This window comes from Salminus brasiliensis, chromosome 24 (assembly GCF_030463535.1).
Source record: "Salminus brasiliensis chromosome 24, fSalBra1.hap2, whole genome shotgun sequence".
NCBI lineage: Eukaryota > Metazoa > Chordata > Actinopteri > Characiformes > Bryconidae > Salminus > Salminus brasiliensis.
In genome coordinates this window covers 3087354-3112007 of record NC_132901.1, presented here as the reverse complement: position 1 = coordinate 3112007, position 24654 = coordinate 3087354, and the positions used below count along the sequence as shown (strand labels likewise).

The 24654-nt window shown below is 46.7% G+C and overlaps 1 protein-coding gene across 8 annotated transcripts in view; it reads left to right on the top strand.

Annotated features, from left to right (window-relative positions):
• Positions 1-23120, top strand: part of tbc1d1 (TBC1 (tre-2/USP6, BUB2, cdc16) domain family, member 1) — a 66645-nt gene extending 43525 nt beyond the window's left edge. For 7 of the 8 annotated variants that reach the window (XM_072669644.1, XM_072669639.1, XM_072669640.1 and 4 more), the window contains 8 exons: positions 7278-7475; positions 12625-12786; positions 13944-14105; positions 16798-17042; positions 17183-17342; positions 18890-19059; positions 21081-21257; positions 21921-23120. In XM_072669644.1, the coding sequence (XP_072525745.1) occupies positions 7278-7475; positions 12625-12786; positions 13944-14105; positions 16798-17042; positions 17183-17342; positions 18890-19059; positions 21081-21257; positions 21921-22142 (1496 nt within the window). In that variant the 3' untranslated portion in view covers positions 22143-23120. The remainder of the gene's footprint in view (positions 1-7277; positions 7476-12624; positions 12787-13943; positions 14106-16797; positions 17043-17182; positions 17343-18889; positions 19060-21080; positions 21258-21920) is intronic. The other variant, XM_072669641.1, reaches the window with a different exon arrangement.
• Positions 23121-24654: the final 1534 nt, after the last annotated feature.

Here is a 24654-nt window from a genome sequence, read left to right as displayed (position 1 = left end):
CGTGGCCAACGCAATGTCTTGTGGGAGCTTGTAGCAGTTTGTTATACTGCTCATACCTACTCGTTCATTCATATATACACACACACACACACACACACAACGATCAGCCATAACATTAACACCTGTGGGCTGGTGTTATGTTCTGGCCGATCGGTGTATATGCTGTGTGTGTATGTGTGTATGTGTGTGTGTCCTCAGCTGAAGTGTGCTAATGAGCTTGTCACCTACAGATTTGTGTGCTTTCCCCCAGTAGAACAAGTACGTCTTCCACGTGCCAGAAAGCTGACGGATTGAAGTTCCAGTTCCCTTCATCTGTCTAACCCCAACCCAGAAACCCCCCCCACCACCACCACCACCCCCCATTCGGTCTCCCTTTCTTCTTGTTTCATGATTGTAAAGCAGGCATGTTTGGTTAACTGGGGTTGGCAGTGCTTCAGAGGAGAAGGCAAACATTCAGTTGACTGTCAAAACACACCCTAAGGGGGACGTCTGGGTGTGGGTGTGAAGTGAAGAGAGAAAGAGTCCTTCGTCATTTCCTGCTAACTTGGCCCTCTGGAATAATCAGCTCAACTCGCTATGGCCAGGACACTCGTAAAAACTGAAGGTGCTTCAGAGGGTTCTGTGGGCGATGCCATAGAAGAAGGAGCATTCGGTTCAGTAACGAGTGTGTGAAGAACCTTTACACTGAATTTAACAGAAATGGTTCTTCTATGGCCTCGTTAAGATAGTGTAAAGATAGTAAATATAGCTTTTTGAATTTTTAAATAATTTACAAAAAAAATACAATAATAAAAATATTCAAATGTTGAAACCCCGTACAAAATAAAATCATTTTAAAGTGATCGTATCAATATTTTTAATATTTTTAGAACTTACAACAGATTACAATTTGGAACCGTTTAGCAGTTTAAATTACAACACCTCCTTTGCTTATGCTAATTAAAATATAATTTGTTAGAATTGTTTTTAGGCTGAAATAAAGAAAATATTTCTTTTTAGAAACTTCTAAATTACTATGTAGAACAATTTGAACAACATGTTCTTTTCTAACCTTTTCCAACCTTTTAAAAAAAAAAACTTCTGCAAATCCTAAAAAGCTTTTACATTTTCCACACTGAATTACAATTTGCTAAATCAATCCTCTGCAGCCAAGCTATTGTGTTTCAAGCTGTTATATTTATACTGTTTTTATTTTATTTTATTAAATTAATTTAGCATTTTGGCTAAACTAGGAGGCTGGGATTTAAAAAAAAAAAAAAAAAACAATTTGAATGAACCCTTTAAATAAAATACATCTTTAGTTTGTTTTTTGGTTTTTCTTAGTACTAAGTCAAAGCAGTTTTTGAGAATGGCTTTGTTAGCATCAGAAATAAAAAGCAATATTCAGCGAAGTTAGTTACAGGTTACAATTAAAGGTAAAAAAGGTAAAGGTGCACGTATTTGTCACTGTACAGTGTACAGCGAAATGTGTCCTCCGCATTTAACCCATCTGGTAGTGAACACACACTCACACACACACACGTGTTAGGGGCAGTGAGTACACACACACACCCAGAGCGGTGGGCAGCCAACTCCAGCGCCCGGGGAGCAGAGAGGGTAAAGGGCCTTGCTCAAGGGCCCAACAGTGGCAGCTTGCCGAGCCCGGGAATCGAACCCACAACCCTGTTATCGACAGCCCGGAGCTCTAACCGCTGAGCCACCACTGCCCCCCGCTGAGCCACCACTGCCCCTAAAAAAAAAAACAAATAAAAATAAAAAAGTGGAACAGTTTCCACACAGCCTCTTCAATAAGTAATTCTTTTATTCATTTCTTTATTTTTAAATAGGTTTTGTGTGATTTAGTATTGTGCTAGCTTTACAAACTGTTAGCAAACTTTACTGATGCAAGTTCTTGCACTGGAAGACCAAAGCCAGTGATCATCCTTTGCTATGAGGTCATAAACTGTTTCATTGCATAAGTGGCCTCTGTTTTGCACGGTTGGTTCTCCCGTCCTGGAGCTTGTGTTTTCCCCACCCTAACTCCTAAATGAATCATTATCGTTTGCTATTTGTGAAACCTGTTGTGGGCCGAGTCGGGTGTGTCACAACAGGGGAAAACATGAAACATGATGCTAGCTAGCATAAATATGCTAAATAAAGCCCTATTCACGGACAGTGGTGTCAGGCTTCATGATGTTTGCACGTAAAACTATTTTTGTAACCTTAGTCTTCGTAATCTCCCATCAATAGAGACGGAAATTTGACTTACAAAACATTTTTACAGGAGGGAAATGTGCGGTCAGCTCCCACAGATGGGACACTTCTTTGGCTAGTAGCAGCCAACCTATAGGAGCTTGTAGTAGCAGCCCACTTGTAGGCTCTTATAGCAGCAGCCAACCAATAGAGGCTTATAGTAGCTGCCCACTTATAGGAGCTTGTAGTAGCAGCCCACCTATGGGAGCTTGTAGTAGCAGCCCACCTATGGGAGCTTGTAGTAGCAGCCCACCTATGGGAGCTTGTAGTAGCAGCCCACTTATAGGAGCTTGTAGTAGCAGCCCACTTATAGGAGCTTGTAGTAGCAGCCCACTTATAGGAGCTTGTAGTAGCAGCCCACTTATAGGAGCTTGTAGTAGCAGCCCACTTATAGGAGCTTGTAGTAGCAGCCCACTTATAGGAGCTTGTAGTAGCAGCAGCCCACCTATAGGAGCTTGTAGTAGCAGCCAACCTATAGGAGCTTGTAGCAGCAGCCCACTTATAGGAGCTTGTAGTAGCAGCCCACCTATGGGAGCTTGTAGTAGCAGCAGCCCACCTATGGGAGCTTGTAGTAGCTGCCCACTTATAGGAGCTTGTAGTGGCAGCCCACTTGTAGGCTCTTATAGCAGCAGCCAACCAATAGAGGCTTATAGTAGCTGCCCACTTATAGGAGCTTGTAGTAGCAGCCCACCTATGGGAGCTTGTAGTAGCAGCCCACCTATGGGAGCTTACAGTAGCAGCCCACCTATGGGAGCTTACAGTAGCAGCCCACTTATAGGAGCTTGTAGTAGCAGCCCACCTATGGGAGCTTACAGTAGCAGCCCACCTATGGGAGCTTACAGTAGCAGCCCACTTATAGGAGCTTGTAGTAGCAGCCCACCTATGGGAGCTTACAGTAGCTGCCCACTTATAGGAGCTTGTAGTAGCAGCCAACCTATAGGAGCTTGTAGTAGCAGCCCACTTATAGGAGCTTGTAGTAGCAGCCAACCTATGGGAGCTTGTAGTAGCAGCCCACTTATAGGAGCTTGTAGTAGCAGCCCACCTATGGGAGCTTGTAGTAGCAGCAGCCCACCTATGGGAGCTTGTAGTAGCAGCCCACCTATGGGAGCTTGTAGTAGCAGCCCACCTATGGGAGCTTGTAGTAGCAGCCCACTTGTAGGCTCTTATAGCAGCAGCCAACCAATAGAGGCTTACAGTAGCTGCCCACTTATAGGAGCTTGTAGTAGCAGCCCACCTATGGGGGCTTACAGTAGCAGTCCACTTGTAGGAGCTTGTAGTAGCAGCAGCCCACCTATGGGAGCTTACAGTAGCAGCAAACCTATAGGAGCTTGTAGTAGCAGCCCACCTATAGGAGCTTGTAGTAGCAGCAGCCCACCTATGGGAGCTTGTAGTAGCAGCCCACCTATGGGAGCTTGTAGTAGCAGCCCACTTGTAGGCTCTTATAGCAGCAGCCAACCAATAGAGGCTTACAGTATCAGTAGCATTCTGGTCCATGTTGGCATGATTGCTCCACACAGTTCCTGCAGGTTTTTCAGGGAAGCGCTTCCATGTCGCAGACCTCCCATTCTACCACATCTCAAAGCTGGTCTACTGGCTTTAGATCCCGTGATGGGGAAGGGCACTGAAGAACGCTGAGGAGAACGAGGAGAACGCTAGCTCCAAATTCTGCTACGTCACGTATACTGTCTTGGACTTCCACTCGTGGACGGCTGTGGGGTCACCAGGGATTGAACCTGAAATCTCTTGATGAGTGGGCCCAGTCTTAAGACCACTGCAGCAGTTGGGACTAATCACATCTAGTTTACTGGAGCTTTCATGTGGAATATGAACGTGTGCATGGCACTTAAGTCCGGTTCAGGGGCTGCAGGTGTGAATGAAGAGTGTATGTGTGGTTTAAAAAGGGTTCTTCAAGGGTTCTTTCGTATTATAATGAAGGGTTCTGTAAGTGGGTTCTGCATAGACCGGCATTAACGTTTATGAGGCCAATAATGAACTTTGTCTTGAACTAAGCACACACACACACACACACACACACACACGCTACAGATAAGCTGTTGTTTTAGTGATGGGGGAGCTGCTGGATGCATGTGTTTCTGAGGAACTTCTGCAGGTCATGTTCATAGAGAAGTGTCTTACACAGTGTGTGTGTGTGTGTGTGTGTGTGTGTATTTATATATATATATGTGGAAGGATGTGCAAAATGTGCAGAAATGAAGCCGTGTGTGTGATGGGTGTGGTGTTCCACCCTGTGTTTTGCTGGAGGTCATGTTGGCAGGCTGCCAGGGGAAAGCACCAACCTTATTGACCCATTTAAGGGAGTGTGTGTCTGTGTGTGTGTGTATGCGCAAGTGTATGCCTAAGTGTGCATGTGTGTACATTGGCTGGGGCGTTGGTTGAGGCTGTAGGGTAGCTTATTTACAGAGGGAGTGGCTCATGGCTGTTTGTGTTTGTGAAGATGGTGAGGTGCATGCAAGTGCATTTGTGGAGGGTGTGCGTATGTGTGTGTGTGTGTGTATTTGCAGAGGGAATGAAATGGAAAGTGCCAATATGTCATTTTGTTGGTCGCTGAATTTGGAAATCGGATAACACACACACACACACACACACACACACACACACACGTACACAGCTGGAAAATTAGGTCGCCTGTGTTTAATGTGTGGGGAAAGGTTTGGTGCTCTTGCTTCCACTTATCACGCCTGAGCACCTCTAAGCAAGTGTCTTCAGATCTTCAGACACAAGTAATCGAGGCCCAAAGGCATGGCTAGTGATTCCTACAGTGCAAGATTGTATCTGTGGAGGTCAAGAGAAGATCTGAAAGCCCAAGAAAACTCTTCAAGAGTACCACTTATGTGCTGGTAAGACTGCCAAGAACTTGCAATAACGTTCAGCTAGTAAAGTCCAGAGTGTGGTGCACTGTTCCACTGTGCAGCGTTGCTTGCACAAGCACAATTTTCTTGGCAGACTCATAAAACGTGAGACCTCATCATGAAACTCCGTATGCAGCAGAACATCTAGAGACGCTAGACGTGCTTCGGGAACTCTGAAAGAAGGAACTGTACTTCATGAAAAGAACACCTTGCCAACTGTGAAGCTGGGGTTGTGCTGCTGCCAGTGGCATTGGCAATGTTGCCAAACGCCAAATCCTGCATGTAAATGTAAAAGCATGTGTTTGTCTGTTTTCCTCTGTCCTGAACTTTCCATTCCACCGTTCCACCTTAAATAGTGCAGTAGTTACGCTCTGCTGTTGAAATGTACACACTGTAAATAGGAACTGCAGCACTGTTTAAGGTGGAATGGAGAGTTAGCATTAGAAGCCAACTTTAGCTTGTGTTTTGGCTGCGAACTGATAACGTCACCACATTTATCAGTTCAAGTAGCTCACTGATGAACTCCGTCTTGGATCGTGTCTGTTTGTGGCGCCTGGAGGAGGACCGATGGCATCGGAAGTGGATCGGAACCTTAAAAGCCGTTACCAGATCCACTAACCCCTTAAACGCTCGATGGTCCGCCAGCAGGCCGGAAGTGTTATTACAAGCTTCTGTTACCAGAGAACAGCCCCACCAGTTTATCCAGAAGTCCCTGTAGTTACGGAGTAATACACCCTAGTGTGTGATGAGCCTTAACCCTGCGTTTAGGGGTTTAAGCGTCCTGGATGGTCCCACAATCCCAAGTCGGAGTCGAAGGCGTGACGTGTCACCCCTTTATAAAGGCGGGCGAGAACAGCTACAATAACCAGCTGCCTGTTGATTCCCCACATCGTTCTACAGCTGGCGAAGAGCTGAGTCACTGAGTAACGGTCACAGTCTAGAGCTTCCCGTTTTGCTCGTGCCAAAGCCAGGACTCACTGGAGAAAGGGTTAAGGGTTCAGCAGAGCATCAACTGCAGCCAGCATTCAATACCAAACTGAACTGATCGATGCTTCATTAGCTTAGATCACGCGCTCATTTCTGTAAACAGCTTTAAATAATGTGCTTACAACTTTAGGACTATGTCTATGTGTGTGTGTGTGTGTGTGTGTGTGTGGACACAGAAAGTGTTAAAAAAGAAAAGACACCACCCAAACGACAGGGTGGATCCCAAACCTCAAAATACCGCTTTTGTTTTTGAGAGGGGAGGGAAAAAAAAAGTGCTGAGAGAGCGAGCGAGTCCAGAGTGCTGTTTTAGATATAACCACACTTAAGATCACCTGATAAAATGACGGCTATCAATGAGCCGTTCTCTGGAATCAGGAGTGTGTATGAGGGTAAATGGGTGTGTACAGCGCTGTGCAGAGGTCTTAGCAGCCATTGAAAAGTGGTTTAGAGCTGTGTGTGTTTTGCCGGTGAGAACACGCTGGTGGCCATGCCCTGCTGAAGGGTAACCCCAAGAGAACGGTCGCATTTACATATTTCTCACTAAAGTTGCATCAACCCGCATCAACAAACTGGTGCAGGACCTCTGCATTTTCCATTTTCCAAGACCATCAAGATAATGAATAGATATTGGGGCCGCTCTGACCCGTCAAGGCATGAACGCCGCTGCCAGACCTCCACTAGAAGGTGTCCTTTTGGTATCTAGGACCAAGAGGTTCCAGCACTGTAAGGTGCGAGGGTGAGGCCTTCATGCACTTCCCACAGACAGCTCAGTCAGCACCTCAAGCTCTTTGTCCAGTGCATTGTCCTGTCGCTGCCATTCGGGAGTACTGTTGCTATGAAAGGGCAAAGCCTAGCTCCCCATGTGCATCAGTGAGCCCTGGCCGCCCATGACCCCACACTGCATAACGGGAACACCCCACCACCCTTGCCTGATGTTTTGGAGATGCCCTGGAGATGTTCTGACCCATTTTTCCTGTTTCCACATCACCACCTTCAAGAACTGACCATTCATTTGCTGTCTAATATGTAGATCCCTCCTCCTGACAGGGGCCACTGGAACCAGATCATCAGTGCTGTTCACCCTGGTTCCTCCAAGTGCTGGCCCCCCCGGGTCATGAGCTTGGCCCCGAGATTGTGTAAGATGTGCCCTGACTCTCTCTCTCTCTCTCTCTCCTTTCCCTTTCTCAGAAAGAGGAGAAGCTTCTCTGGAGGTCGGTGGTAGGCTGACCGTTGGAGGTGCAGGTGGAGCCGGAGACTGTCCTCTGCGGGCGGTGCCCGAGGAGAGAAGGAAGAGAAGTGGGGAAGAGCTACGCGAGTTATGGCGCAAGGCCATCCTTCAGCAGATCCTGCTTTTGAGAATGGAGAGGGAGAACCAGAAACTACAGGGTGAGAGAGAGAGAGAGAGAGAGAGACGCACAGACACAAGAAGCCGTCATTTCGGTGCTTAGCCTGAAGACCCCCATAATCAACGACAGCAGCGACTTAGTGAGGCGAGAGCTTGTTCCCACGCCTTACTAACGAGAGTTAATTGTCTCACTGACTGAGCCGTGGCCACGACCTAGGATCTCGATCCCTCGCCTTATTAGCGAGACTTGAGGCTTGGGATCGAGATCCTAAGTCGAGCCAAGGCTTGGAAATGGACATGTCTTCATGCCTGGGTTACTGTCCTGGTCTTACTTCTCCATCTCCAGCAAAATGCCGCAGTGAGAATCCTGACAGGGTCAAAAACGTGGCACCCTAATGAGTCTCGACTGGTCTCGAGTTGGACGATGGTAGATCATCATATAAACTGGACAACTGTTTGCATTCTTTCCGCTGGCCTTCTGACCCCCAGCAGGCTTCATTCTCCCCCTGGCATTCTCTCTGCTGTTGCACCAGCTGGGCGAAAGGCTTGTAAAGGTAGCTGGCTTTCCGCACACAGTCAACAGACTGTTCTGCAAAAAGCTCCAGGTAGCACTAAAGGCTTTTATGCAAAACCATCTGAGCAATGCGATGTGGTAGATGTTGCCCGCAGTAAACCTGCTCTGAGGTTCCTCCTCCAGTTCCACAGAATCGCTTCCAGTCCTGCCCGCTACCAAAGGTATTGTCAGATGGCACATACCCAAACATGCACACTCGCATACTCGTATTACCTGAATCGTCAAGTAACTGAATCTCCGTAATCCTAAACCAAAACTTAACCTTCAGTCTGACTCTGAACTGAGGCTGACCCTGAAGGGTTAGGGCTGGATTTAAGGGTTAGGGTTGGGTTTAAGGTTAAGGTTAGGGTTAATGTTGGGTTAGATTTAAGGGTAAGGTTAGATTCAGATTTAAGGGTAAGGTTAGGGTTAGATTTAGGGGTAAGATTAGGGTTAGATTTAAGGGACGGTTAGGGTTAGATTTAAGGGTAAGGTTAGGGTTAGATTTAAGGGAAGGTTAGGGTTAGATTTAAGGGTAAGGTTAGGATTAGATTTAGGGGTAAGGTTAGGGTTAGATTTAAGGGTAAGGTTAGGGTTAGATTTAAGGGTAAGGTTAGGGTTAGATTTAGGGGTAAGGTTAGGGTTAGATTTAAGGGTAAGATTAGGGTTAGATTTAAGGGTAAGGTTAGGGTTAGATTTAAGGGTAAGGTTAGGGTTAGATTTAAGGGTAAGGTTAGGGTAGATTTAAGGGTAAGGTTAGGGTTAGATTTAGGGGTAAGATTAGGGTTAGATTTAAGGGTAAGGTTAGGGTTAGATTTAGGGGTAAGGTTAGGGTTAGATTTAAGGGTAAGATTAGGGTTAGATTTAAGGGTAAGGTTAGGGTTAGATTTAAGGGTAAGGTTAGGGTTAGATTTAAGGGTAAGGTTAGGGTAGATTTAAGGGTAAGGTTAGGGTTAGATTTAGGGGTAGGATTAGGGTTAGATTTAGGGGTAGGATTAGGGTTAGATGTAAGGGGAAGGTTAGGGTTAGATGTAAGGGTAAGGTTAGGGTTAGATTTAGGGGTAAGGTTAGGGTTAGATGTAAGGGGAAGGTTAGGGTTAGATGTAAGGGGAAGGTTAGGGCTAGATGTAAGGGGAAGGTTAGGGCTAGATGTAAGGGGAAGGTTAGGGCTAGATTTAGGGGTAAGGTTAGGGTTAGATGTAAGGGGAAGGTTAGGGTTAGATGTAAGGGGAAGGTTAGGGTTAGATGTAAGGGGAAGGTTAGGGCTAGATGTAAGGGGAAGGTTAGGGCTAGATGTAAGGGGAAGGTTAGGGCTAGATTTAGGGGTAAGGTTAGGGTTAGATGTAAGGGGAAGGTTAGGGTTAGATGTAAGGGGAAGGTTAGGGTTAGATGTAAGGGTAAGGTTAGGGTTAGATGTAAGGGTAAGGTTAGGGTTAGATGTAAGGGGAAGGTTAGGGTTAGATGTAAGGGGAAGGTTAGGGTTAGATGTAAGGGGAAGGTTAGGGTTAGATTTAGGGGTAAGGTTAGGGTTAGATGTAAGGGGAAGGTTAGGGTTAGATGTAAGGGGAAGGTTAGGGTTAGATGTAAGGGGAAGGTTAGGGTTAGATTTAGGGGAAGGTTAGGGCTAGATTTAGGGGAAGGTTACGTAAGAATGTCAGAACCTTCCTTTTTTCTGGCTGCTCCAAAGGCTCAAATGATGTCAATTTCTTTTTCGGATGAATAATTAGAATTATTATTATTATGGAAATTGTAAGTTTGATTGAAACCAGCATGTATTTGGTGATGGTTTCCATGCAGAGGTCTTGTTGATCAGTGTGAACATATGAAAATGGTGATGAACTGATAAGAGGTGACGATGTAGACCTGTTTGTTAGGACTAGCTAAATGGCCTGCTTTTTATTGTGCTGCTGAAGCCACAGAGCTCAGATAAGTAAACACACAGTGAACCGCACATGCCCAAGCTCATCCTGTTTTAACTTGGATCAACAGTGCAATTAGTGAAGACTTAATAGAAGTGTGATGCGTATACACACATGAACACACGTCCTTGCAAAGACAACACATCGCACCAGCTAATCTTGTTTCTGCAAAAGAACGTGTTGGCACAGTTCTGGCTCAGCTACGGGCGTGCCACCGGACCTGCTTAACCACACCCTTACGCTCTTATGCTCTTGAGTCGAGGCTTGCCTCCTGACAGAATGGAAGAAAGACAAAAGTGAAGGAGGTGCTTCCATATGGAAACTGGGTCAGTGCTGACGTAGAGGGAGATTTACCTGTGGCGCGAGGCTTATGCTGCTCAAATACAGCGATTCATCCCTTAAATCCGAGTCCGAAAGCACCGGTTTCTGACCTTTCAGACACTCTTGCAGCTGTCGTGTTTATTGTGGCATGTAATGAACATGAGCCGAGGCATGAAAGCTGACCGAGTTATCGGATTTGCCTGTGTAATGTTTATGTTATTGAACACATTGCATTGCAGGTTTAACACAGCTTCAATAACAAGCTTTTTATGGGTCTCTGGGGTGGGAGTAGGAGTCGAGTCTGGAGTCTGAGATCTCAAAGACGAATCTCAAGTTTGTTGGGTCCAAAATCAAGCGGAGTTTTAAGCTTCTGGGGTTTATGTGCGAGTCCGATCTCTGTAATGCAAGTCTGAGTCTACTCTTGAGTCTTTGGGATGAGTCTGAAAGACTGGGGAGTCTTGTCAAGTCCAACAGGTGTCTGAAGTCTCTGGGGGGTTTCAGTGTGAGTGGACTCTCTTGGTTGTGAGTCTAGGTTGTCTCATGTCCGTAAGGTGCAGGTTCAAGTCCCTAGGGTCCGAGTGTAAGTGGAGTCTCCGGTCTCTGGGGTCTGAGTTTCAGTCGAGTCTCTGGGGTCCGAGTGTAAGTGGAGTCTCAGGACTCTGGGGTCAGAGTGTAAGTGGAGTCTCCGGTCTCTGGGGTCTGAGTTTCAGTCGAGTCTCTGGGGTCTGAGAGTATTTCGAGTCTCAGGTCTCTGGGGTCTGAGCGCAGGTCGAATCTCAGGTCTCTGGGGTGCGAGCGCAGGTCGAGTCTCAGGTCTCTGGGGTCCGAGCGCAGGTTGAGTCTCAGCTCTGGGGTCCGAGCGCAGGTCGAGTCTCAGGTCTCTGGGGTCCGAGAGTATTTCGAGTCTCAGGTCTCTGGGGTCTGAGCGCAGGTAGAGTCTCAGGTCTCTGGGGTCCGAGAGTATTTCGAGTCTCAGGTCTCTGGGGTCTGAGCGCAGGTCGAGTCTCAGGTCTCTGGGGTCCGAGAGTATTTCGAGTCTCAGGTCTCTGGGGTGCGAGCGCAGGTCGAGTCTCAGGGGTACGAGTCAGAGTCTAGTCTTGAGTCTTTATTAGAGAATTTTAGTTCATTAGCTGCTTAGTTCATTTGCCATTATGGAAATGTAAACCCTTACTAATAAGCAGTCAGGTTTGGCTCAGCTTCAAATAACAAGCTTTGCATTTTAGGAAAACTGCCTGAAGGGCCGAGCTGTAGATGAGGAGTTTGACTCGGTAAAAGCTGTATTTAAAGACCATTAGAGGCAGCAGAGAGATTCTCCACTACTCGGGGGCAGGTTTTAATAAGTTAAAGAGGACAAAGGCTAAGACACAGAGTCTCTGGCTGTGTCTCAGGATTATTAAGGGAGTGGTCCCTACATTTTATGCAAGTGCTTGTTTTTCTGCCTTACAGGATGGTAGTCCCTTTTTTTTATTTGATATTTGTCTCCTTATTATCTCTTCCTGTGTGTGTCCATCATAAGACATGGGAAATGTGGGTCAGGTTTATTACAACACGCACAAAGCATTATGGGAAATTCCCTGTCTTTGTTCCACCCAGTATCTTTCCGCTAGACCGTGAGTCACCACGCACACAGTAACCCATGCTTGGTGTCTTCCTAGCTGGGATTTAGTTAGACCACAGTGGCTCTGCAAGCTACTCTGCATTTCTCTGAATCACATCCTCTCTGGCGTGATTAATGTGTTGCTAATGGAGTTCAGTGCTGTAGGAGATAATCAAACCTTGCCGTTAACAATAAGTCCATTGTTATAATCGCTTGGTGGTAACTGGGCTCTGTTGGCTTTTCCATTGTTGTAGCACCAAGGTCAATGGAGTGTTGGCAGTCTTACCCAAGCTGGATGTAATTCGCCTCCCTGGAGTGCAAGTCGTCTCCGAGGTGCGAGTCGAGTCTTGAGTCTTTGGGGGTCTGACTTGGATCTGGATATGCGCCGAGTCTCAGATCTCTGGTGTCTAGAGTGTCTAAGGTGGGAGTGTGGGAATCTGGGAGTCAGTCGAGTCCCAGATTTTTAGGGAACGAGTCAGAGTCTCGTCAAGTCTGTGGGGTCCAAGACAGAGTCGATGCTTGAGTCTCTAAGGGGTTTCCTAGGTCTGTGGGTTGCAGGTCAAGTCTCCGATCTGTGGGGTGTGAGTCAGCTAGGTCAGTGGTCTTTCATGAATAAAAGCCTGCTTTTAATTAGCAGTCAGTGTGTGTGTGTATATATATGTGTGTGTGTGTGTGTGTTGTGTATATGTGAAGCCTGTATGTACATGTTAATAGGCGGGAGATAAACACATGCCAGTTGCATGCCTGTGGTCCTTTTTCATCTCGTCCTCGTCTGCCTGCCTGTCTGTCTGTCTGCGCAGCCTCAGAGAGCGATCTGCAGAGCAGGCGTCTGAAGCTGGACTACGAGGAGATCACGCCATGTTTGAAGGACGTGACGCTGGTGTGGGAGAAGATGCTCAGCACTGTGGGCAGGTCGAAGGTCAAATTCGATACAGAGAGGACACACACAGCCGTTGGACAAGGTAAGACACACACACACACACAAGCTTGTGGACACCCCTTCTAATGAATGCGTTATTCAGCTACTTTAAGTTGCACCTATTGCTGACACAGATGTGCAAATGCACATGGACACACACAAAGCCTGCCCAGTCCCTGTAGAGAAGTACTGCCAATAGAACAGAATAGAACAGGACTCTCTGGAGCAGACTTGCATGAACCTATTGGCACCATGCTGCCTAATGCCAGGCCAGGCGTGGGTTAGATGGGTGTAAAGCCCCCCCCCAGCATTGAGGTGTGGAGCAGTGGAAGAACTGTGTTTTCTGGAATGATGGATGGTGGTGCTCCATCCAGTACTTTTGGGATGATTGGGTGGAATGGTGATCATCCAACAGCCTGAGCAATCAAATCCCCACAGCAATGCTCCTCCGGTAGTAATCTAGTCGAAAGCCGCCTTCTCTGGATAGTAGAGACAGCTACTCCAACAAAATCAGGATAAACCTTCTTGAACACCCTTGATTTCAGAAGAAGCAGTGAATGAGCAGGTGTCCCAATACTTTTGTCCCGATAGTCTATAATTCAGACTTTATCAAACCTGGATGCAGTCTAGAATCTGAGCCACAGTCGAAGGCACAGTAAAATTGATGTTAATGCACCTACTTGCACAACGCCCCGCCCCCTGGTGTTACCATATACCGCGGTAATTCTTTAAATGCTAGCTGGTGTGACGTTGGGAGGTGTTCAGCACCTGCTCTGAAAGGGTCTGTGAGAAACTGAGGACTGTAAAAGGCTTGAACATGCGCCTACACACACACACACACGCACACACACGAGTTTGGGTGCACGGCAATGCCTGTTCCTGCTTGATGTGATGGATGTGCCATTACTGTAAACACTGTGTGGGTTTAAGGATTTCATCAGTTATGCTCTGTGACTTTTTCTGGCTATTTATATACGCCCGATCCAGTTCTGATTCCTGTGTTTTTGCTGCTGCACCACTGTTCGACGTCCCACATATTACAAAATACAGCACAAGCAGGAGTCTGGAGGTGGGATGAGATGGTAGCTATCTTCCTATCTGGGGTTTTTAAGTTTTGGTAGTCTATTTCGCGAGTCGACGCAAAATGCAAAACCCAGTGTGACCCCGGCTTGCTCACCTCTCTCTCCGTCTCTCCCTCAGGTGTTCCACGGCAGCACAGAGGCGAAATCTGGAAGTTTCTCTCTGAGCAGTATCTACTCCGGCAGCAGGTGCCCATCAATAAACCGCCCAACAACGACACGCCTTACAAAGAGCTGCTGAAGCAACTCACCTCGCAGCAGCATGCTATCCTCATAGACCTGGGTTAGTACTGCGCACACACACACACACACAGACCTTGTAAAAGTTCTACAACGGCTTCAAATTTATGGTCTAATGCCCACAACGCATTCCTGAGAGACTAAGGGCCAATCCCAAATCCTCAAAAGCAGCACCAGCCAAAAACAGACATCGCCATTTTCCGAAGAAAACGAGCAGATCTAAATCCCTCCATAATATGGATAATACAGCCAAGCAGCTGAGGTAGGCCTTAAGCTTTACACCAGAAGTGAAAGCCTGCAGCTCATTGAGAAATCCAGCCTACACACTTTTACTTTGTAGTCGATCAGCCAAGACACGTTTGATCAGCCAAGACTTTTCGTTATGCTCCTTTCATTTTACGCTGGAACTACGTGACCTAACGTTGCTAACAAACACAGAAACATTGAAAGTCAATAGTCCCCCACTTCTGTAAACACAACGTCTCTCAACTCGCTCCAATCGCGTCCAGGTCTCGCTTGCGGTTCTGCAGGCTTGTCAGTGTGGTTTAGGGTGCAGAATGACTCGCTGTTGAGTACTAACATGACCCAATCTTCACTGCGCAGCTGAACGCTGGTAGGAGAGCTGATGTTTGCAAATCGGTCCTGACCTGAATGACTGATCTACGGTTCGCGGTAAGTCATAGAGGGCCCTAAACCACATCTGCAAGTCTGTGCAACCTTAATGAAGACCTGGATGTGGTTTGAGCGGGTTGAGTGAAGTTTGTGGGCGTGTATTTGCAGAAGCAGTGTGGGTGACTCCTGAGTACCACAAAGCCTCGTACCGCCAAAACTGCTCTTTAGCCTTTGAGGCATGGATCCCTTAAGACCTCTGAAGGTGTCTTGTGGTATCTGGCACCAAGGTGGGGCCTCCATGAGCATCAATGAGTCTTAGGCGCCCTTGAACCCTGCTTGGAGCACTGTTGGTAAGTACACTGCATATCAGTTACCCCCTACAAGACCTTCCAGATTTTTTGGAGATACTGGGTACTGACCACACACACACACACACACACACACACACCCTTATAGACGACGGGTACCATTGGAACCATGTGTATGACTGTACACTCACACAGACGGCTTAGGTTACTGCAACTTTCTCCACTCTCGCAAACCATCCGCATGGGTGTGTCCGCTTCCTCCCTCCTCCATTCTTCATCTTCTTCACGCTGAAGTCATCATGCTGCTATGAAGCAAACAAACCGCAGCGACGCCCAGGAGGAGTGAATGGGGGTGAAAGGGATGATGGACAGATCTAGAGGACGAGAGATTAAGTGATGGACAGACGAGAAAAACAAAAAGAAAAAAAGCAAGGAGAGATACTGGTTTTCCTACGGGGGAAGGAGAGACTGTTTTACACACACACACACACACACACACACACACACACACACACACACACACTAACAATGCCTCATATTTGCATTCCTGAGTGAATGGTAACATATATACATATATACATGCACACACACACACACCTGGCCCCTCTGAGGCTTACTGAAAGATGTCACTGTCTGCCTTCAGCTCATGATGCAACGCTGTAATTATGTAGTTACAGGGCAGGGGAGACGAAGAAAGGGCTGAATGTATAGAAGGCTGTCGTTTTCTGAGTAGCACCATGTAGAGAGGGATTTTGTGACTGGCTTTGCCTTTGAAATTTGCACAGTAGATGGAAAAACAGCGGATTAACTTAGAAGTATCCAGAAGTATCTAATAATAAACGTACTGCTGCCTGCCATCAGCAGCCGGAGCCCGAGAGAGCACAACTGGCCTTGCTCTTTTAGGGTGGGTAGACGTCTCTCTCTCTCTCTCTCTCCTCTCTCTCGCTCTCTCTCTAGCATCAGCATCAGACCTGGGTACACAGGACTTTTCTTCCGAGCACATTGGTTGCGCATCAGCTTAAAAGAAGAAGCTCTATACTCTGTATGTCCAAATGTTTGTGGACACCCCTTCTAATGAATGCGTTCAGCTACTTTGAGTTAGAATAGGACTCTCTAGACACATGTCCAAGGCCAGACGTGGGCTAGAGGGGTATAAAGCCCCCCAGCATTGAGATGCGGAGCAGTGGGAGAACTGTGTTCTCTGGAATGATGCAGCCGGTACTTTGGGGAGGAGTAACTTTTTGGGATGAGGTTGGGAGGTGATCATGCAATCAAATCTTCACGGCGATGCAACTTCAAACTCTAGTAGAAAGCCTCCTTCTCTGGACGGTAGAGACTTTTACTCCAACAAAAGCAGGATCAGCTCTTGTTTTTTTGTTTTTTTCGGGGAGCAACAATGAATGAGCAGGTGTCCCATTACTTTTGTCTACGTAGTGTGTTCGCTTGTGGCAATAGTGCTGTAAAACACAGCTTTTGTTTGAGATATTATACGTATATGATGTCGGATGCCTACCGTCCTTGAATTGCAAATCAAAGCAATAATAGCGCATTGTAAGCGAAGTACGTTTCTAGTGATGCCTGAAGTCCCTGCAGGTACACATTCCACAGCTGTGATGCCACCCCCTCAAAGATCTTTCCATTTATAGTTCGGCAAGCGTTGTTTGAGAGATAATAGCCTCCCAGTCCAAGTAGGTCCTTCCTGGTTGAGCAGAAACCATGCAAACCTCTGTCCACCTCTGATAAAACATCTAGACTTCCAAACTTTAATATCTCTCTCTCTCTCTCTCTCTCTCTCTCTCTCGTTCTCCCTCGCAGGCCGCACTTTCCCCACCCACCCGTACTTCAGCGCTCAGTTGGGCGCGGGTCAGCTCTCTCTGTACAACCTGCTGAAGGCCTACTCTCTGCTGGACCCGGAGGTGGGCTACTGTCAGGGCCTGAGCTTCGTGGCTGGAGTTCTGCTGCTGCACATGAGCGAGGAGGACGCCTTCAGCATGCTCAAGTTCCTCATGTACGACATGGGCCTGCGGAAACAGTACCGACCCGACATGATCATCCTGCAGGTAGGCTGCAGATCCTGACCCGCTGCAGTCCACGACCCACCAGAGCAGATCTTTTAGAGCCTCACACCAAAGGAACCTTATGGATCTGAATCAATCAGCGTCTCTTCCCCCTCCCCTCTCTCTCTCTCTCTCTCTTTCAGATCCAGATGTATCAGCTGTCTCGTCTGTTACACGACTACCACAGGGAGTTGTATACTCACCTTGAGCAGTACGAGATCGGGCCGAGCCTCTACGCCGCTCCTTGGTTCCTCACTGCCTTCGCCTCCCACTTCCCTCTGGGTTTCGTGGCCAGAGTCTTTGGTACACGCGTCAACATCCGTACACACCTGCAGACACGCATGCAAAGCTAACTAAGTAGTGTCATGTCAAAGCTGATGCTCTTATTACCGCGGACCTTTTCATTGCTGGCAGTTGTTCTGTACGTCAGCAAAATTTTGGCAGATATGAGGTTTGGTATCTGGTATCTGGTCTGGTATCTATTTAGCTGTAAATGAGCTCTTATTTAACTCCGGTTTCACTCATTCTGCCAGCATATTTAACCTGTCAACCTGAAGAGTGGCTCAGTCATCAGTGGTATGAGCTGAAAAGCTACAGCAAAGGCTGTGCAGCCGGTCTAGGAAGTAGGACATGCTTTCAGTGGAAAGCTATTTTACTGTAGGCATGATGACTCCAAATCAGAACTGCTGTACGGTGTGAATTGCAAACTCCATTAGACACTGTGGAGGAACCTCTTAAGGTGCTTTGAGGAACAGCCAAGAAAAGTATTTTTTTTAAGGAAAAGGTTCCTTGAAGGTTCCTCCGCAGTTTTAACTGGCAGAATCTCTACACGTTCCTCGAGGGGTCTTATCGCTTTAGCAGTGCAGCAATGGAATGGCCTCGTAACTGAGGCTGTGGTTTGGGATGTGTAAATGCAGTGCCGTTCCAGGCGTTACCAGGAATTGTGTAAGCTGTCATGTTAGCAGGTTGTCAGGCTGGAAGTAGGTCACATGTGTTATACTGAAGTCATACGATGTGCTTCCTGATCCAGGTAGGCATGTTGCGTGGCCGATGACAGCAATGAAAATGCCAGTGGAATGCAATTCTCTCAACTTCTCATCCAGCAGATGGACTCGTAAATAGCAGCCCTCCTTGTTTTATTACCGTTTCCGCGGAGGACACACCCACTGCATGCTAATAACTTCGGCTTCCACCGAAAAGGTGCGAGAGCGTAGACGAGTGAACAATAGCCGCATTATCTCTACTGCTGTTTTCCGCCCTTGAACTCCTTGGGTTTAGAAATAAGAAATATTAAACGTGCAAGATAAGTGGACGTATATGCGTACGTACAAACGCACTATAAAGACAAAAGTATTGGGACGCCTGCTCATGTTTGTTGGAGTACCTGTATCTCCAGTCCAGGGAACTTAGCATGACTTAGCATGCCTGTTTTAGTGGATGGATCTGCCTTATTAATTCTCAGAGATTTCACACCTCTCTCTCTCTTTCTCTTTCTCTCTCTCTCTCTTGGTCGCTTTACCTCGCTTTATCTCTCCCGCCCGCTTGATCTGGACGTGCGGGAGCAAATTGAGCGTTGATACCCTGCCAGTCATGCTTGTCGACTGGCGCTAATACTGTTGTGCTTAATCACAAACCCATGACGGTGTGTGAGAGAGACAGTTATGAGTGCAATGCTGAGCATGCCCCTCGCTTCTAGTGTAGACAATATTTTTTTTAAAGAATGGGGGGGGGGGGATGCTTCCTCCACTTACCTGTGCATCTGTGTGTGTGTGTGTGATGGTGGCTATGCATGACAGGGCCAGGATGAGTGGAACACAGCCTTATATTTTGCATGCCTTTGTTGTTTCCAGACATGCTGTTCCTGCAGGGGTCCGAGGTCATCTTCAAAGTGGCGCTGAGCCTCCTGGGTAGCCACAAGCCGCTCATCCTGCAGCACGACAATCTGGAGTCTATAGTGGACTTCATCAAAACCACTCTACCCAACCTCGGCCTCGTACAGATGGAGAAAACCATCAACCAGGTACGAACGTCCTGAAAAGTCCAGTCACATGGCAGGAGTAACCCGTTCTAGAATCTGATTGGCCAAGTCAGGATGTAAATCCGCCCTAAAATCTGTATAATATGTCAGAATATATATAAGCATAAGTTGCTTGGCAGCCGTTACCTACTGTTAAGGAGCTGTCCTTCCTGCTTACTACAATCACCCATATCCTTTAATACCACTTAACTTAACACCGTAGGCCAAAAGTTTGTGGACACCTGCTCCTCCAGCACTCATTAAGAGGGAGATGCCACTCCTCACGGCTAATTGAGGAGGGCTTTCCACTGAATTCTGGAACATTGCTGTGAGGATTCGATTAGGTGTTGATGGTGAGAATACAGCTCCACTGCTCCACTACAGCCCAATGCTGGGAGGAGCTTATTTATTATAATGACCGGGTTCTTAAACAGAGAGGGGGTTTTGTGTCTCATAAATCCACCCTCATATTTGTACGCCTCAAAACGTGCAACACACACACACACACACACACAAACACACACTGATGTGTCATTGCAAATTGGGTGTGGTGTTTACCTTTTGTTTTTGTTTAGTTTCTTTTAAGTCAGCGAGATTAGCACACACACAGGTACGCGTGTGGGTCGTTGCTATGAGCCGCCTTTTCTGTCGTAAGTTATTGGCAGTCAAAAGCTGGAGTCCTATATTTACCAGTGTGTGTTTGTGCACAAGCCCGTGTGTGTGTTTATCCCATGCGTGTTTCTGTACTGTGACATTCTCAGGTTTACAACCTCTTCACCTTTGCTGGACAAACATGCCACTCATTCTACATGGTTTTCACTCTTATTCTCTACTGTCATTCTTGCTCACTCCCCCTCACTCCCCCTCACTCCCTCACACTCCCTCACACTCTCGCGTTCTCTCAGCTTCAGTTTGTTTTGTTTAAAGAGAAAGAAAGCTTTTTTTCCACACACGGACTCCTCATTGTCTTTCTTTTTTAATAAGAAAGTTGTGATCAATAAAAGTTTTTGTTGACCAATTTACAGTAAACATTTGATCACCACCACCAGATTTGAAATATGGACGTTATCGTAGGTTAATTCTGTATATTAATCTTTAAAAACAACAGTCTTGAAATCCTAGATATTTCTTTTAGATATTTAGATTGAACATTTAATAACTCAGTAACAATAAAAAACTTATTCTGAATGGTAACTTTATTATAACATAATTCTATTATTTCCATACGTTATGCATGCTCTTAATACAGCATATGTCAAGGTATTTATTTATTTTAATGTTAATTATTATATAGATTGTATGTGTATATGTTGGTATTTTATTTGTTTTTATTTTGTTTATAATTTTAAGAAATAATATTACTGTTACTAAGCTGTTATTAAACATCATTTCCTTCTGAACAGTCGTTTTATTATAAATGTTCTGGCTTCATAAACATTAACTGGAACGTAATTCTGGATATTATTTATATCATTTACCTTGAATACATAAACACAATTGAATCATAACTTATTGCTAGATATGAGTGTACCTAAACCTTATAAATATTGTGTGTGACATTTATTTAATTATTTTTTTATATATATATATATAATATATATATATTTTATCTCAGACCTAAGGAGATCCTATTTGACTGATTTGATTGATCCAAGCTGCTGAGCAGTAATGCACACCTTTACCCAGGCTTTAAAATAGAAAATTTAAAATAGGGCCGTCAGTCATGGATTGTGTGTTCAGGGCGGGTGCCAGCGGGTGGCCTGTTAACACATATCTGACTGCTATCCACCCTTTTAACCACCACAGAAAAACAAAGACGTCAGGCCTGCACGTCACGCCATTGTATAACCAGTGATGTGTCACCTCAGCTCTGCCAAACGCTGGCCTGGATCATTAGTTTATTATTAATATTATTATTTAACCCCCCCCCCTCTTTCCACTCCACTCATTCCACTGAAGCAAAGCTATTGGTGTGTAGCCAAATACCCACGTACCCCAGTCTGACTGTATACGTTTGTGTGTAGGTCTTTGAGATGGACATCAGCAAGCAGCTGCAGGCCTACGAGGTGGAGTACCACGTGCTTCAGGACGAGCTGCTAGACGGGCCCTCCACCCTCAGCCAGTCGCAGCGCGCTGCCCAGCTGGAGAAGACCAATGGGAGCCTCCGGCAGCAGAACCTAGACCTGCTGGAGGAAGTACAGGTAGCCCTGCAGCCTGCAGCATGCCTACGTGATGATTTAATCAGGCGGAGATTGGAAGCCAGTTTTGCACACTTTTCCTGAACTGGTTTCGGCCAGGTGCCTCAGTTTCCCGGCTTACGTAACTCGCAGGCCTGGTTTTAACGTGCTCTCTGATCCAGCCAATCTCCTCAACTCAATCAAGTCAGTCTGGTTGGTGGACTTTGTTTTCAAATCAAACCTATCGCATCTCATTTCAGCACCAGTCATCCTGATTATTTGCCTCCACATGTCAGCGAGGGTCTGTTTTGGCAACAGTAATAACTGGAAATGATTAACGTTATACTTCAGCACCTCAGAGATGGACGGAAAGTCGCGAGCCCAGAAATTGAAAGTTATTGTTGCATCTAACACTATTTTTCTTCATCTGATTGGTTGACCTGCATTCAAAGCAGTCATAAAATATTAGGGGCCCTATCTTACACCCTGCACAGGGCGCTGCGCGATGCTCATTACTATCTTATCTCTTTTTTTTACTGCAAACCTGCTGTTAGAGCTGCAAAGGGGGACTAACTGCATATTAATGCCCTTGGCTTTAGAATGGGAGGTCATAAAGGCTCCTGTAGGTGTAATGTGTCTGTGTCCCAATACTTTTGTCCACATATTTGTATTTCTTCTCTCTCTCAGGTGGCCCACGCCAGGATCCGCTATCTGGAGACTCGCGTGGAGGGTCTGGCCACCAGCGAAGCGGAGCTGCGTCTGGAGGTCAGTTCCCTCCAGCAGGAGCGTGCGGAGCTGCAGCAGACCGTCTCCCGTCTCCAAGATCTTCTCACCAGCCACGGCATCCAGCACACTCCCTGCCCTCCCGAGGAGAGCCGACCCGCCGCTGCAACTGGCACCCCCGAGTGATCTGCGCTCTCTGACCCACTGCCACCTCTGCCTGTTGACTCCACTTGTCCACTTGTCTCATTGAGAGGACCTTGTAGACAGGTGGCGTAGAGAGACGCCACCTGAGAGCAGAGCCTTGTTTTGGAGTGCTGTACCTGACCAGATGTTCTGCTGATACTTCCGTATGCGCCCTTGCCTTCGATCCGATTGCAGGAGTGATGAGAGAGCGAATGAGAGAGAGAGAAAGGCCAAAGACTCAGACCAGTAAGACCCGCTCAGCTTAAGGGCTGCTGCTGAGGAAGGGAAGGGCATCACGTTGCTCCAGGGAGGAGTCTAGAACTTTGATTGAGGAACCAGAGTGAGAACCAAGCTCAGAGGATGAAAGTGGGGCTTTTACCTGGACTGGAAGCTTTGATTCTGGGCGTGGTGGCCTCCTCTCTTGCTCTGGAGCTCTGAAGTGCCTTAAGGGCGGAGATCAAAGACTCTGACAATAGACACTTATCTCCTTTCCCTTTGTTCACTCCTCCTTCCATCACCCTCATCATGGAGGTGCTATCTCCACAACACCGCCCCAGCGTCTCCAGGAGTCAATGGAGTTCTAATTTTGTGTTTCTGACGACACGTCTGACCAACCCTGCCCCTGGGTCAGCACTGATCAGCCTGGCGACAGGCTCCGAACAATTGCACACATTTTCCCCAGTGTGTGTGTGTGTGTGTGTGTGTGTGTGCACAGTATTTGCACCTGTTTCTATGTGCATGTGTGTGTGTGTGTGTGTGTGTGTGTGCGTGTCTGTGTTTGCCAGTTCACCCCATTTAACAGAAAGCACTGCTGTACTCTACTGTACTGTAAACCTTTACATTAGCGCCGATCAAAGATCCCAGAGCGGAGAGAGATTTGCTTCTGTAGATCTGTTCATCTGCTGTTGTTTTATGGACACCAAAGACGTTCTCCAGATTTGTTTTGTACCAGAAATCTCAATTAAACTGTCTCTGTCTAGACACACTGAATCCCTGTGTGATTTTAGACTCTCCCCCACACTGCGAAGAGCAGATAGCCTCCACCAGTGTGGTTAAAAAAAAAAAAAAAAAAAAAAAAAAAAAAGCACCTCATCAGGCACCGGGTCCTTGTGTGGATCAGACGGTATAGTCCACATCAACCACATAACGACTTACGTTACGACATGCATTAGTGCCCAGTTAGTGACAAATAAAAAGTATTGGGACACCTACAGGAGCTTTAATGGCCTCCCTTTCTAAATCCATAGGCATCAATATGCAGTCGGCCCCCCTTTGCAGCTCTAACAGCTTCCAATCTTGGAAGGTTGCTCAGGCTCGAAGAGAGGGCGGAGCCATGTCAGCATTGTGGTTGGTCAGGGTTTCGCTGACGTAAACCTGACCCACTTTTAGGAGAGGAGAGCAATGCTGGAAATAACACTGAAGTACAGCAGACGTTTATTAGACTTTGGAAAGATCTTCATTAGATATACTCTGTACATTTACACTGGGGGGGCCCTGAGGGGCCTGATCACCTTAATTAGAGAGGAAACTCAGATTGAAGTCACACAGTTCTCTTATCCGGTGACTGGAGAAACGACAGGGCCTACGGATGGTCCGCTCAGGACGGACAGCGTTTCACAGGCTGATTTCCACAGCTGCTCTGTAAACTGGCTCGGCGCTGCCCTCCTACAGAACTGTATGTACGGTGGCCGTCGTAGGGGTTGCAGTGAGATTTCAGCCCTGGTTAAGTGGGCCGCTGCTGCTCGTCCTGCCTGGCGTCTCTGAAACGGCTGCAGTGATCATTCTGCTGAAAGCCCAAAGGCCGAGTTTGATGGATGCTGCTCCTAATCATGACCGAATACCCCATTATTCTCTAGTGCATGGAAACATCACCTAATGGCCTTTTTTTTTTTTTTTTTCCTCTTCTTCAGAATTACACTGCGGCGTGAGAACCGGCCCAAAAAATGAGTGCAGGGCCTACCTGTCAGTGCTTTGCTAACCTTTGCTTTGACCTGGGGTTGTTTTTGACAGACACTAATGGTGGTTTTTAAGGGTGAAAGAACGTATGAACGAATGCTGGTGGGGAGGGGAAGGGGCAGGGAGGTTAAAAGAACTGAATTTCTTCATTTTTAATGTATACACACTTGCCCTCAGCAGACCTTTTGTACTTTTTTTTGTTGTTGTTGTGTGTTTTCTGGAATGTTGTGTCTCTGTAAGCTTGCCCTGTTTCTCGGCGAGACTGGAAAGCGCTGCCGTTTCTGAGGTGCTCTGTGTATACGGCTCTTTTTTCGATTTGCGTACTGAAAGGTCTTAGACTTAATGCCTGTAGGCCAGCTATCTTATCCTGAAGTAATGTGCGTCTGCCCTTGCTTGTATGGAGGTGTGTATGTCTGGAAGACTGTGAGAGAAATATTTTATCAACCAAAAGCTCCTCACTCATCCCACAAACGTGTTTAGACAAACCTTCCCCCTGTTCACTAGAATCGGAGAGACTGCACTGAAAAAAAGTGTGTGTTTGTGTGTGTGTGTGTTCAGT